We start from the raw sequence: 15,530 nt of genomic DNA, 5'->3' as shown, positions 1-15,530 counted from the left end.
ATTGCAATGCAAACACAAACACATAACAGTACAGTGACATCCTTCCTGTCTTAATAATGTTCTCACGTGCACTAACTGCAAACTGACACTAGAGGACAGTGTTTGCATTGATTTGATCTTGTCTCTTTCCCTCTCCATTTTCAATTACATCATACTAGTGAGTGAGTGTTAGGTATTTACACATGTATTCCCATCTAATCTCAGAAACGGTACGAGGAGTTGACTCCCTCGTTATTAATGATTAGGTGGGACATTTTTCCTGAATGTTTCACAGCATATCATTTTGAGATTCCATTATGCGTTGTTGGCATCCAATGACAAGCCCATCATGGCCCATAGTAATGTCAATGTGCTGTACATAGTTGTGAAATACTTTTAAGATCTTCATATGCTTACTCTGTGTTTGCTCTGGCGTCTGCTCTAGAACCCACAGTGTATATGTGTGTGTGTGCCTGCGTGCGTGCTTGTGTGTACTCGCTCCTGTGTATGCGCCCAACTTGTGTGTGTGTGTATGCAATCTCACGCTGTGTGTTCTGGCCCAAGCCCCTCAGTGAGTGACAGTTTGCCCTGTGTGACAGTGTGTCCTGAATGGCGCCTGACTATGTCCCGAACCAGAGACCGCAGTACACTGCTCTCTGCACACACTGTGGCAGCATGGTCACCCTCAGCAGCACTGAGGTACTGAACACTGTGGTACCGGAGACAGGTGAGTAGAGAAGCCATTTTTGTCTCGTGTTCAGTCATACTTGTAGGATACTGCAGTTGGGTAATTGTCTGTAGCTCAGGATGTTAGTATTTGGGCTGCATGCAAATGTTGTTTGAAGAGACTCGACGACCGGTCATGCTCTCTGATGATCCAAAGGTCAGGATCCTAATTTCTAGAAATAGAATGGTGTGTGTGTGTGTGTGTGTCGTGTATTATCATATTCACACAGATGCTTTGTGTGCAATGCCAGTATCCTCAGGCTCATATCCTGTCTCAGCTTCATGTAGCAAGAGAAACAGAGAACATAATTTAAACCAGAGACAAATTACTTAGCAACTTTGTCATCTCTGCTCTATTTAACATTGATTGATTTTAGTTTTGGCCTGGATGAGGTTTAGATATTAATTTATCTTTGGGTGAATGCTAACTTGTGATGCAAGCGAAGTCGCTCAATTGCTCAATCTTGTTTACTGAAATCACATTAATCTTGATCGGCAATGATGGGTTGAAACATTTTGCAATAGAGGGTTTGAGTGAATTCCCTCCTATTTTCTCTGTGCCTGATATGCTTTCTGTTGATACTAAAGATATTAAAGCCAGTATAGTACTGTAGGATGCAGGTCTCTGGTGACCGTATACCTCACATAGCAGCTGCTGGAATTGATTACTTTGAACGTGGGAGTGGGAGACTGAAACAGACAGTGATGTCATACTGTAGGTTGTAGGCAGACTGTGGGAACTAACTTGGAGATTCATCACTGTCAGCACCGTAAATACTGTACAATAGATCAGCACGCCAGCTCTTGAGAAACTTTTTAAAAATGTGAATTGAGAGACAGTATTTCTGTGGAAACATTTCCTATTTTATTGACATGGTTGCATCGTTGCATGGTTTTGATGGCTATTGTACTGTAGTTATTATTAGTCTTCCCTTTTCCTGCAACTTCTACAGATATCTCTAAAGTTTATCTGTCTCAAATGTCATTTCCTGTGTTTTTATATTGCAACATGTGTTGGTTGATATGAAAACAAACAGACTGCCGTTTAACAATAGAGTACCAACATGCATGAATGGGAACTGATCACAAACTGACACTCTCATTATCACATTTCATACTTTATAATAACCCCTGTTTATCTTACAAGATACTGGATGAAAACATTTGAATGGGAAAATGTTATCCTTGCCTACCTTATACATTTATACTTCTATCTCTTTTTTCAGGCCATGGAAATCACAACGAGGACAGTCCTTTCCTCAGCAGTGCAGATGCTGTCAAGAGGACTGATTTCTATGACAGGAACCTGGCCTTATTTGAGGTCAGTGAGCAAGTCTTCTGTTTTTAAAGTAACAGTCCAGTGTTTCCAGATTTCTATGAAATATGACCTATAATTAATTACAATATGAGTGAAATTGTTTTCCTATGTTAAAAAGCAGCTTTTTTGTGTTGGAATGGTGTGGGCATACCCCAACAACAGAATGATTTGGGCGTATACCGGTCATAAAAAATATTAATGCGAGTAGACCGCTGAATGGCCAGCTCATCCTCCTCAGGAGGATGACATCATCCTCTATGAGGAAATGGCAAGCATTTTTGAAACGGTCTGTTTGAGATCCAAGTTTGAGGTGGGTGTTTCTGGCCACAAAATAGGAGTATAGGATGAATCAACACATTTTTTTGGGTATGAGTTAACAGAATATGGACTTTTAAAAGTGAGATTTTCACTGGACAGTTACTTTAAGACTGGCTCTCAGTGACACTGATACTGATACATGACATGATTATACACAACATGTCACATGTTTTAACATCAATATTTGCTAGTCTCAACTGCCTAGATTGATCGATCACTAGATAGACCACCACTCCTCCAACAAATACAGTGCAGGCACAGATTCAGTTCCTTACACTGCACTATAATACCCTTTTACTGTTGGCTATAGCACCCTAAAGACACATCAGGTACCCACCCACCTCTAACTATTCCCTGTCCTGCTGTCCCTGTCCTGCAGGAGGAGTTGGACATCCGTCCCAAGGTGTCGTCTCTCCTCAGCCGGCTGGTCAACTACACCAACATTACCCAGGGGGCCAGGGAGCACGAGGAGGCCGAGAACACAGGGACGTCACTCAGGAAGGCCCCAAAGGTCAGAAGTCACAAAGACTGGAGAAAAACTACCTCTCTTTCTTTTCAGATTCAAACAGGCTTTAGTCTCTCTCTCTCTACCCCTCCCCCTCTGTCTCTGCGCATGTTTGGATCTGAGCTTGCATGCGTGTGCTTTGGGTTGTGTTGGTGCCTGTTTGTTACAGGCTGTGCCCTGTGGGCCCCCTGGTGAGAATTGATCAATATTTTACCTGATCAATACTTCTTGTCAATTAGCTATTTCCTGTGGGTCTATCTGTGCTACATACCATATACAGAAACACAAAAACATAGACACTGAAACACACTATACACACTGAAATACACTGAAACACACTACACACACAAATATGGGAAACTACAGCAGTGCTATCACTCATCTGTTTTCTGTCTTCTTTCTGTTGCTGTTTATGTTTGATTCCTGCACCCTTCCTGATTGATGTTAGATATCAATTATAGTTAATGTGAATTTCTCTTCCTCTCTCACTCTCTCTGTCTGTTCTCTCTTTATCTCTCTCTGTTCTCTCTCTCTCTCTCTCTCTCTCTCTCTCTCTCTCTCTCTCTCTCTCTCTCTCTCTCTCTCTCTCTCTCTCTCTCTCTCTCTCTCTCTCTCTCTCTCTCTCTCTCTCTCTCTCTCTCTCTCTCTCTCTCTCTCGCTGTCTCTGTCTCACTTCATGTCTCTCTCTCTGCAGTCACCCAACATGGGTACCCTGATGGGAGTCTACCTGCCCTGTCTACAGAACATCTTTGGTGTCATCCTGTTCCTTCGTCTAACGTGGATCGTGGGCACAGCCGGCATCGTCCAGTCATTCCTCATCGTCCTCATGTGCTGCTCATGTGTTAGTACACACACACATTGTGGATGCACACACACACACAGGCACACTCACATGCACACATGCACGCACGCACACACACACACACACACACATACACACGGTCTGGCAATGTTAGAAGACCATTGACACTCTGTTCTTGTCCACTTGCCAAACCCCTTGTTAAAACTGGGTAACCAGCCAGTCTGCCAGTTAACATTACTAGGCTGAATAAAACCCACAGCATTTCAATCAATTTACATATCCTGCTGTTTACTCCAAAGGAAATGTAATGTATTTGTGGTTCATGTCTCAACCATTCCAATATGATTTATGAATTATGTCCAGTTGTGCAATGACAAGTGATGTCTCTAATGCTAAGTGTGTTTATTATGTGGATAAAGAGCTCAGCGTATTGGTTGATTGGCACAACAGAAAACATCCAGAACTCTCTCACAAAGACTGACCTTATTTTATGGTGTTCATATTCTCTCCTCTTTTACAGACAATGCTCACTGCCATATCCATGAGTGCCATAGCTACAAATGGTGTTGTCCCAGGTGAGGGTACAGTACAAGCGTTGAAGATTGAGAATCCAAACTTAAATGTTACACTTAAAACACTTTAGTTGTAACAGTTACATAAACATGACATTAACAAGATAATGTAATTGTTAATTACATTAATAACAAATTAACCAATTATCACACCGTCAGTCTATTCTGACATCAGACCAGTTTCATCCATATTAACTCTGTTCTGCTCTGTTATAGCCGGAGGGGCGTACTTCATGATCTCTCGTTCCCTGGGTGCTGAGTTTGGTGGGGCTGTAGGAATCTGTTTCTATCTGGGAACAACCTTCGCTGCTGCCATGTACATACTGGGAGCTATAGAGATCTTCCTGGTGAGTTATCTGTTGCTCCCAAATGGCACCCTATTCCCTATTTAGTGCACTACTTTTGATCAGGGCCTATAGTAGTGCACTATGTAGGGAATAGGGTGCCATTTGGGATGTAACCAAAAAAACGCAGTAAAATAGGTCAATGTACTCAATCATATTGAGATGGAATAACTTACATGTAAAAAATGGGATCAAATAACATCAGATGAACAGAAATTTGATCCATGTAATGTTACTGTTGTAGACTGTAGTATATGACTGATATTTGTATATTCGGAGTACTCAAAATAGATACATATAAAGTGAAAGACGTCTGTTCTGACCTTATAGCGAGTTGTAGAAGTCATTATAAGTGCATTAAGAATACACATATAAGGCATTATATGTGTGTTCCCAGTGGTGGAAAAAGTACCCAATTGTTATACTTGAGTAAAAGTAAAGATACCTTAATAGAAATGACTCAAGTAAAAGTGAAAGTCACCCAGTAAAATACTACTTGAGTAAAAGTCTAAAAGTATTTGGTTTTAAATATACTTAAGTATCAAAAGTAAATGTAATTGCTAAAATATACTTAAGTATCAAAAGTAAAAGAAAAGTATAAATCATTTCAAATTCCTTATATTAAGCAAACCCAAAACAATTAGCCAGGAGCACGCTCCAACACTCAGACATAATTTACAAACGAAGTACAGTGGCTTGCGAAAGTATTCACCCCCATTGGCATTTTTCCTATTTTGTTGTCTTACAACCTGGAATTAAAATGGATTTTTGGGGGTTTGTATCATTTGATTTACACAACATGCCTACCACTTTGAAGATGCAAAATATTTTTTATTGTGAAACAAACAAGAAAAAATACAAAAAAACGTGCACAACTATTCACCCCCCAAAGTCAATACTTTTGTGACGAGTACTGAGGATACGAAGAGGCAGGATGCAGACGCAGGAATCAACAATGTAAAGGTTTACTTAACACTGAGCAAGAGAACAACAAGACACTAACAATCACACACAACACCGAACAGTCCAGGGCTATATAGGGGTGGTGATGAGATGATGAGGTGCAGGTGCGCTGGAGGAGATTAGGGTGCATTGGGTTTCCATTCCGGTGTTGCCGAGGTGGTGTGCTCAGACCGGTGGCTCAGTAGACCGGTGTCATGTGAATTTCTATCTCTAATTCAACCTAAGCTTGAATCATTACCAGAGGTTGTAAGGCTCTGGTTTTAATCATCAATGATTCAAGGTCCACAACCACGAAGAAGGATTTTTTGTATGTTTATTCATGGAGAGCTCTGGGGACAAAGACCCAAACATACGATTTTATACCTCCTGAACTTGACTCCTCCCACCTTTAGGTGGGTTTTCTAAACAGTTTCCGCCTTCCCCCTTGAATGTTTAGTACCGCCCCCTCTGTTAGTTGTTTGACACTACATGATAATTCTAACATTTATACTGTATTTGGGGTGAAATCCTTTAGTCATTATTCTTAAAATCCAAATTAATCTAACAACCGGCTAATCAGAGCGCCGGAGGGGAGCAACGGGAGGAGACGTGACAACTTTGTAGAGCCACCTTTTGCAGCAATTACAGCTGCAAGTCTCTTGGGGTATGTCTCTATAAGCTTGGCACATCTAGCCACTTGGATTTTTGCCCATTCTTCAAGGCAAAACTGCTCCAGCTCCTTCAAGTTGGATGGGTTCCGCTGGTGTACAGCAATCTTTAAGTCATACCACAGATTCTCAATTGGATTGAGGTCTGGGCTTTGACTAGGCCATTCCAAGACATTTAAATGTTTCCCCTTAAACCACTCGAGTGTTGCTTTAGCAGTATGCTTAGGGTCATTGTCCTGGTGGAAGGTGAACCTCCGTCCCAGTCTCAAATCTCTGGAAGACTGAAACAGATTTCCCTAAAGAATTTCCCTGTATTTAGCGCCATCCATCATTCCTTCAATTCTGACCAGTTTCCTAGTCCCTGCCGATGAAAAACATCCCCACAGCATGATGCTGCCACCACAATGCTTCTCTATGGGGATGGTGTTCTCGGGGTGATGAGAGGTGTTGGGTTTGCGCCAGACATAGCGTTTTCCTTGATGGCCAAAAAGCTCAATTTTAGTCTCATCTGACCAGAGTACCTTCTTCCATATGTTTGGGGAGTCTCCCACATGCCTTTTAGCGAACACCAAATGTGTTTGCTTATTTTTTTCTTTAAGCAATGGCTTTTTTCCGGCCACTCCTCCGTAAAGCCCAGCTCTGTGGAGTGTACGGCTTAAAGTGGTCCTATGGACAGATTCTCCAATCTCCGCTGTGGAGCTTTGCAGCTCCTTCAGTGTTATCTTTGGTCTCTTTGTTGCCTCTTTGATTAATGCCCTCCTTGCCTGGTCCGTGAGTTTTGGTGGGCAGCCCTCTTTTCGCAGGTTTGTTGTGGTGCCATATTCTTTCAATTTTTTAATAATGGATTTAATGGTGCTCCGTGGGATGTTCAAAGTGTTGGATATTTTTTTATAACTCAACCCTGATCTGTGCTTCTCTGCAACTTTGTCCCTGACCTGTTTGGAGAGCTCCTTGGTCTTCATGGTGCCGCTTGCTTGGTTGTGCCCCTTGCTTAGTGGTGTTGCAGACTCTGGGGCCTTTCAGAACAGGTGTATATATACATGTGACAGATCATGTGACACTTAGATTGCACACAGGTGGATTTTATTTAACTAATTATGTGACTTCTGAAGGTAATTGGTTGCACCAGATCTTATTTAGGGGCTTCATAGCAAAGTGGGTGAATACATATGCACGCACCACTTTTCCGTTATTTATCTTTTAGAATTTTTTGAAACAAGTTATTTTTTTCATTTCACTTCACCAATTTGGACTATTTTGTGTATGTCCATTACATTAAATCCATATAAAAATCCATTTAAATTACAGGTTGTAATGCAACAAAATAGGAAAAACGGCAAGGGGGATGAATACTTTTGCAAGGCACTGTATGTGTTTAGTGAGTCCACCAGATCAAAGGCAGTAGGGATGACCAGGGATGTTCTCTTGATAAGTGTGTGAATTAGACCATTTTCCTGTCCTGCTAAGCATTCAAAATGTAACGAGTACTTTTGGGTGTCAGGGAAAATGTATGGAGTAAAATGTACATAATTTTCTTTAGGAATGTAGTGAAGTAAAAGTAAAAGTTGTCAAAAATATAGATAGTAAAGTAAAGATACCAAAAAAACTACTTAAGTAGTACTTTCAAGTATTTTTACTTAAGTACTTTACACTTTACACCATTGTGTGTGCCTCACAGAAAGTGTACTTACTTAAATTACTTCTGTTGTCATTGTCCTCTCCCAGAAATACCTGGTCCCCCAGGCGGCCATCTTCCACGCCAGCGACCACCACGGGGGCGACAGTGCCATCCTCAACAACATGAGGGTCTACGGCACCATCTGTCTCAGTCTCATGGCCGTGGTGGTTTTTGTGGGGGTGAAATACGTCAACAAGCTGGCCTCTCTCTTCCTGGCCTGTGTCATTATCTCTATTGTCTCCATCTACGCCGGGGCCATCAAGTCCATTTTCCAACCGCCCGACTTCTCGTAAGGCACTGTGTATTTGTTGACTTCTTTGTCTAAACAGGAAATGGGGATAATGGTATAATTTGTGTGGATTTAATTTGGTGTTAATGATTGTTCAGTTTTTCCCCAACGGAAGCCAAGACACTTGTTGTTCCGCTGGCTGGAATGGTCCAGGGAGATATAATTGTATTTCCATTGTTGAACTTTGTCCTAAAGATGTAGCTACTGTACGCATACTGTAAATGTTTTTCAGTGTAGCTATAATGTAGCTAATATTTGATCTAACGTAGAGTGAAAACACAGATATTATCATCACATTATCATGACATGTTTTCATCACTCTGTTGATAATCATAACCAATAATATCCCTCTTTCTCCAGGATCTGTATGTTGGGTAACAGGACATTGGTGAGAGATCAGTTTGACGTGTGTAGTAAGACGGTTCTACAGGGCAATGTGACTGTAGCTAGTCAGCTGTGGAGGAACTTCTGTAGCTCTGGCAACATAAGTAGTCCTCAATGTGACGACTACTTCAACCAGAACAACGTTACAGAGATACAGGGAATACCAGGACTGGCCAGCGGCATCATCAGCGGTAAGGACCATAGTTGTAATGATATGGCTATTACCACACTGGGTGAAGTCTAGGATACAGATCTAGGATCAGCTTCCCCCTCCCACAATCCTAACCTTAACCATTAATGGGGGGAAATGTATAACTGACCCAATATTAGCGTCTAGGGGCAAATTCACTCTTTTACTATAGCCATTGGGGACCAGCCAGCTATGGGGCAGCAGAGCCACATCCACTTTACAATGGTGATATGTAATTACAGTAAAACATGCACTTTGAGATTTCTGCAGACTTTGTGTACAACATGTTTGTAGTGATTTAGCTATCTAAAAAGTGAATTTATATATACTATTATAACAATAATTTGTGATGCTGTAGTGCAGGACTTCCCAACCCTGTTCATGGAGAGCTATCATGCTGTAGGTTTTTGCTCCAACCCTAATCTAGCACACCTGATTCTAATAATTTGCGAATTGATAAGATTTTTTTTTTTTTTGTCATTTAGCAGACGCTCTTATCCAGAGCGACTTACAGGAGCAATTAGAGTTAAGTGCCTTGCTCAAGGGTACATCAACAGATTTTTCACCTAGTCAGCTCGGGGATTAGAACCAGCAACCTTTCATTTACTGGCACAACGCTCTTACCCACTAAGCTACCTGCAACCATTAATCAGGTTAGTAACACCTGGGGTTGGAGCGAAATCCTACAGTAGGGTAGCTCCCCAGGAACAGGGTTGGGCAACCCTGCTGTAGAGCTTTGGTGGGTGTTGCTGTGCCGTTAGGGGGATGTCATTACGTTGCTTACTTTGTGGATGGGATGCTAGCATATCTATAAAGTTTGTTCCTGATGTGTATTGTAGATAACATGTGGGGAGACTACCTGGAGAAGGGTCAGATCTTGGAGAAGGCTGGTCTGCCCTCAGTAGACGTCCACGGGGCTGTGGAGAGCTTCGGCCTGTACGTCTCAGCTGACATCGCTACCTCCTTCACCCTCCTGGTGGGAATCTTCTTTCCCTCCGCCACAGGTAAGACCTGGCAACCCAGAGCCATAACTGGTAACCCAGACCATGAACTGGCAACACCAGACCAATTGACCAGCTGGCAACCCAGAGACATGTTTGTTCACTGATTGGTTGAGTCAACATTCTGAGTGTTGTCAGTAACTGATGTGTGTCCTTCATGTCCCTGTACTGTAGGTATCATGGCAGGCTCCAACAGATCAGGAGATCTGAAAGATGCTCAGAAGTCCATCCCTATTGGAACCATTTTGGCTATAACCACTACTACCCTTGTCTGTATCCTTCCATGGAGTCAATAGTCAAATCAAATCAGCGTTTATTTGTCACGTGCACAGGATACAGCAGGTGTAAACGGTACAGTGAAATGCCTACCTGCAAGCTCTTCCTTGTCCATATCAATAGGCAGTGTTGTGCCCAAGTTGTTCGATGTCTAGATACATCTGTGTTCCATACTGCATGTGTTTCTGTATGTTCCTTAACATCCTGCCGTCAGATTTCAGCTCTGTTGTTCTGTTTGGGGCCTGTATTGAAGGAGTGGTCCTAAGGGACAAGTAAGTGAACCTGTCTGTAGCATTAGGCCACATCTTTGACATCACAAGCTACATTCAAGTCCAGACAATGGCATGTCTGCTTCTCAACAACATATAGTACAAAGCTTTTAATTATATTTGTTGGTATGGCAAAGCACTTCAAATGCTGTGTTTGTTGGTATTGATAATGGCCTCACTAACAGGTCCATGTCCTCTCCTGTCCTGTAGGTTTGGGGATGCAGTCAGTAAGAACCTGGTTGTGGGGACTCTGTCCTGGCCCTCCCCCTGGGTCATCGTGATTGGCTCCTTTTTCTCCACCGTGGGGGCGGGACTACAGTCCCTGACCGGCGCCCCTCGTCTCCTACAGGCCATCGCCAAGGACAACATCATCCCCTTCCTTAGGGTAGGACCAGCCACCTCGGCAGGTAGCCTAGCGGTTAAGAGCATTGGGACAGTAACCAAAAGGCAGCTGGTTCAAATCCCAGAGCCGACTAGGTGAAAAATATGCCGATGTGCTCTTGAGCAAGGCACTTAACCCTAATTGCTCTGGATAAGAGTGTTTGCTACAATGTAAAAAATTATACACTGGCTATCAGAGCCTTTGTGGTTGGAGCTGTATTGTACATACACACTGTTGTGTCATTTCTATAAAATGCAGAGCTGTTAGTGGACCGGAAAACACAGCCATAATTCAAGGTTTCTCTAGCTGCCACCACTGTTTATACACATTGCTCGGCTCTATGCCCGTGTATGGTTACAGTGGCCCTACGATATGATACACAACTACAAACTACAGTGAACAAGAGAATCGAGTTGCGGATGTCTTTGCTTACTCATTTGAATGAAGCTGAACATATGAGTTAATTTGCATTCCCACATTTCAATTCTTGTTGGTAGAAGAGGATTAGCTATATAAAAGAAGGTAATGTTATGGTTGAGTAACCCTGGTCTATGATCAGCTTAAGCAACCATGAAGAATCAGGTACCAAAAACTGGCCTAGGACCAGCACTTAAAGGCCCAATGCAGCTGTTTTTCAATCAATATCAAATCATTTCTGGGTAACAATTAAGTACCTTACTGTCATAGTTTTCTATTAAAATAGAAAAAAATAGCTTTTTTAGCAAAAAATATTTCTCAAGCAAGAATTTAGCTAGGACTGTCTGGGAGTGGTCCGAGTGGGGTGGGGAAAACTAAAACTAGCTGTTATTGGCAGGGAGGTTGGAACTCTATTTGTTATTGGTCTATTAAAGCTGCACTATGCAGAAATCGCTCTGCCATTTCCTGGTTGCTAAAATTCGAATAGTTTGCCTAATTTCAGTTTATGTGACAAAACAAGCGCACGTATAGTGTAGAGAATCATTGTACCATCTAAACCATTGTGAAATATCTTTTCCATAACCAAACATATATTGTATTTTCAGCTGTTTGAAGCTGGTGTGCAAAACTGAAAGTAAAAGACGCAAAAACAACACTTAAGAACTGGAAGCATATAAATAATGCACATAGAACATATTTACCACTTCTTAGACTTGCTTTCAATGAGAACGACGGATCTCCCGAGTGGCGCCGTGGTCTAAGGCACTGCATCGCAGTGCCAGCTGTGCCACAAGAGATCCTGGTTTGAATCCAGGCTCTGTCGTAGCCGGCCGCGACAGGGAGACCCATGGAGCGGCGCACAATTGGTCCAGGGTAGGGGAGGGAATGGCCGGCAGGGATGTAGCTCAGTTGGTAGAGCATGGCGTTTGCAACGCCAGGGTTGTGGGTTCGATTCCCACGGGGGGCCAGTATGAAAAATTTAAATATAAAAATAACTAACTGTAAGTCGCTCTGGATAAGAGCGTCTGCTAAATGACTAAAATGTAAATCTATAACTCACATTTCTATGTGAATTTGGTCGGGTCGCCCAAAAAGTTACATATTGCAGCTTTAACCAATTTACTGCCTGGTGATGTCACCAGACAAGCCGAAACTCCCACCCTTGCAAACCTGCTGATTAGGAGGTCCTGTGTAGATTGTATTTTCAATCAGCAACTATCAGGAAATAACACTGATTTTAAAAAAAATATACCACATTGGCCTCCCGAGTGACGCAGCAGTCGAAGGCACTGCATTGCGGTGCTTGAGGCGTCACTACAGACCTGGGTTTGATCCCAGGCTGTTTCACAACCGGCTGTGACCGGGAGTCCCATAGGGCAGCGCACAATTGGCCCAGCATTGTCCGGGTTAGGGGAGGGTTTTGCCAGGGGGGGGGGCTTTACTTGGCTCATCGCGCACTAGCGACTCCTTGTGGTAGGCTGGGCACCTGCAGGCTGATTTCGGCCGTCAGTTGAACGGCGTTTCCTCAGGCACATTGGTGCAGCTGGCTTCCGGGTTAAGCGGGTGGGTGTTAAGAAGCGCAGTTTGGCGGGTCATGTTTCGGAGGACGCATGACTCAACCTTCACCTCTCCCGAGCCCATTGGGGAGTTGCAGCGATGAGATAAGATCGTAATTGGATATTTACAGTTACATTTTAGTCATTTAGCAGACGCTCTTATCCAGAGCAACTTACAGTTAGTGAGTGCATATATTTTCATACTAGTCCCCAGTGGGAATTGAACCCACAACCCTGGCATTGCAAGCACCATGCTCTACCAACTGAGCTACACGGGATATCATGAAATTGGGGAGAAAAAATAGGGTAAAAAAAAATCTGCACACTTTTACAGTGTTAGTTTCATCAGCCGTTGTACAATCTGATACAAAAAACAGTGAAAAGGCTTAATTTTGACTGCACTGGGCCTTTAAAGCCACACAATCCATAAGTTATCTGTCCCCTTGGCTACAATACAACAATTAACAAATAAAAAACAAACAAACCATTAAAAAAACAATGAATGTATTTCAAAAATACATATTTCTGTTATCTGTAAAGAAAATGGACAATGAAGTGTATATTTTCTTATTTCCTGGGGCAGGTGTTTGGTCATGGCAAGGCCAATGGGGAGCCAACCTGGGCACTGTTACTGACAGGACTCATCGCTGAGCTGGGCATCCTCATAGCCTCTCTGGACATGGTGGCCCCTATCCTCTCCATGTGAGTCACACACACACACACGTGCACGAAATAGACTAAACACACAGGTGCATGCACACAGACAAGGAAAAACACACACATGCACGCACACAAACACACTAAACACACACATGCAGACATGCACACAACAAACATGATGATTTAAAAACAGTCAAATAGGGATTATTTCAACTCATATCCATATTCATTACATAATGGTATGTTGTGTGAACTTGCTGAACTTACTCCCATCAGCCAAAGTCATGTACCTTACATGGGAGAAAACAGACTCTTGATGACTCTACTTCCCCTCTCACACACTGTTAATAAACCATTTTCAATGTGTGTGTATCTAGTGGTTATTCCACTCCATCTCACAGATGTTTTAATGAACATTATGGTCCTCTGTGGAGTACTTTGGGCGGCAGGTAGCCTAGCGGTTAAGAGGCTGGGCCAATAACTGAAAGGTTGCTGGTTCAAATTCCTGAGCTGACTAGGTGGAAAATCTGTCAATGTGCCCTTGAGCAAGGCACTTAACCCTACTTTCTCCTGTAAGTTGCTCTTGATAAGAGTGTCTGTAAAATGTACTTTAATCAAATCACTTACATTTTAGACAACCACTTCACAAGTGAAACACCTCATTCCAGCCAGGCACCGTGAACACACTCAGCACAAGTGGCTTTTTGTGGAAGGTCACCAAGTGCAGTGGTTCCCAAACTGTGGGTCCAGTTATTTTTTTTGATATATACATTTTAAGGAACTCAATCCGACTTTCAACTTACTGTTGAAGGTTATAATAGTAGAATGCACAAGGTGAAATTTCAAAATTGAGTAGTGCATCATCAGTATTCCTCTTGTCATGTCGGTCATTGCATACCTTAGAGAGCTATTTATAACTCGTCAGAAATGTCCAGATCAACTAGCTCATTTCAGGTAACGTTTTTTAGCTAGGTTTCAGTGCCCATACATTTTGTAGTAATGTTCGAGTCACTCAAGTATCACATGAATACACATTAGAGATGGCAAAATGTATAGAATTGCAGGAAATAAGCTTTAAACCTGAAAAAATGGTGGTGTGAACAGTTTGTGTCATGAACAGTGCTTGTGCCCACAGAAATAGACGTTGTGCGCGTGCGTGCGGGATGTTCCCCAATGCTGGAAGGGGGGCCTGAGTGAAAAAGTTTGGAACCCCTGATCTAGTGCACTTTCTTGTGCTTCTGTGTTTTGCCTTCAGTTGAGATGTATTTTAGCAGACTACTAGGCCTATACATCCTGCAACAAGTACATAACTGGACAATTAATGTATTGTAATTCCAAAGCAATATTTCAATGACTAAATCGGTTTGGAATTAATTACATTTTATGGTGTGTGATTTTTTTTCCGACAGGTTCTTCTTGATGTGCTATCTGTTTGTGAACTTAGCCTGTGCTGTGCAGACTTTACTACGGACACCCAACTGGAGGCCTAGGTTTAAATATTACCACTGGTAAGTACAGTACAGGTGTATGTGCGTGGCTGTGTATCCGAGCATACTGTATGTGAGCGATGTAACACTCATTTGTATACGTGTGGGTGTGTTGGCTACACTTCCACTCCATTTGTATACGTGTGGGTGTGTTGGCTACACTTCCACTCCATTTGAATAATCTACTTTGCTTTCCTGTTGACTGACTGGAGGACTTTATGCAGACTCCAGCTAGAGAAGCATTTTGTTCTCTGGTGTTCTGCATGGTGACCTAGAAAGAAGGAACTTTACTGTAATAAGCTTCAGTAGCTGAACAAGTATAGCACCTGTCGTGGAAATTCACCACTAAGGACTCAAACTCAATGTAAATGAATCAATCTTTATTAGCACGGCCGGAGAGGTTCACAAACTCAATCCAAGCTTGATGAAAACTCTGAAAAGGGCGTTCCTTCTCAGTCCTTTGATACTGCTATACAAACAAGTCATATAAGCATGATTTTCATTATTCATTATTAACGTAGGTTCCTGCATGTGACTGACGAGGCTTCTTCTCTCAAAGCTGGGACCTTGAAACTGAGATACTCCTTTTGGTCCCCAGAACAATGTTCTGGGTGTACTGCCAATTGGTCTGAGGAGGAGGTCACAGTCACGAACCAAGATAGAGTGAGAGGAGAAGCTGTTTACAATTCAATGCTAGCTCTTCAGACAACATACATTTCCCTCACACAACATTCCTCCTGAGTCCCTGTCAAATGCAAAGAGTACTA

General features: G+C 42.5%; 1 protein-coding gene across 2 annotated transcripts in view; it reads left to right on the top strand.

The window, feature by feature from the left end:
- The first annotated feature begins 533 nt into the window (after window positions 1-533).
- LOC311122083 (solute carrier family 12 member 4-like) overlaps window positions 534-15,530 on the top strand; it is a 22,543-nt gene continuing 7,546 nt past the window's right edge. The window contains exons 1-14 of one of the 2 annotated variants that reach the window (XM_084196494.1): window positions 534-706; window positions 1,932-2,026; window positions 2,721-2,852; window positions 3,541-3,687; window positions 4,169-4,223; window positions 4,437-4,567; window positions 7,900-8,141; window positions 8,502-8,716; window positions 9,555-9,719; window positions 9,891-9,989; window positions 10,207-10,264; window positions 10,472-10,646; window positions 13,200-13,318; window positions 14,686-14,784. In XM_084196494.1, coding sequence (XP_084052620.1) covers window positions 589-706; window positions 1,932-2,026; window positions 2,721-2,852; window positions 3,541-3,687; window positions 4,169-4,223; window positions 4,437-4,567; window positions 7,900-8,141; window positions 8,502-8,716; window positions 9,555-9,719; window positions 9,891-9,989; window positions 10,207-10,264; window positions 10,472-10,646; window positions 13,200-13,318; window positions 14,686-14,784 — 1,850 coding nt within the window. In that variant the 5' untranslated portion in view covers window positions 534-588. Of the gene's footprint in view, window positions 707-1,305; window positions 1,421-1,931; window positions 2,027-2,720; window positions 2,853-3,540; window positions 3,688-4,168; window positions 4,224-4,436; window positions 4,568-7,899; window positions 8,142-8,501; window positions 8,717-9,554; window positions 9,720-9,890; window positions 9,990-10,206; window positions 10,265-10,471; window positions 10,647-13,199; window positions 13,319-14,685; window positions 14,785-15,530 lie in introns of those variants that run through there. The other variant, XM_084196495.1, reaches the window with a different exon arrangement.

Source organism: Coregonus lavaretus (assembly GCF_964263955.1).
Source record: "Coregonus lavaretus genome assembly, contig: HAP1_SCAFFOLD_1122, whole genome shotgun sequence".
Classification (NCBI taxonomy): domain Eukaryota; kingdom Metazoa; phylum Chordata; class Actinopteri; order Salmoniformes; family Salmonidae; genus Coregonus; species Coregonus lavaretus.
The sequence above is the reverse complement of the archived record's forward strand: the minus strand, read 5'-3'. Positions and strand labels throughout refer to the sequence as shown.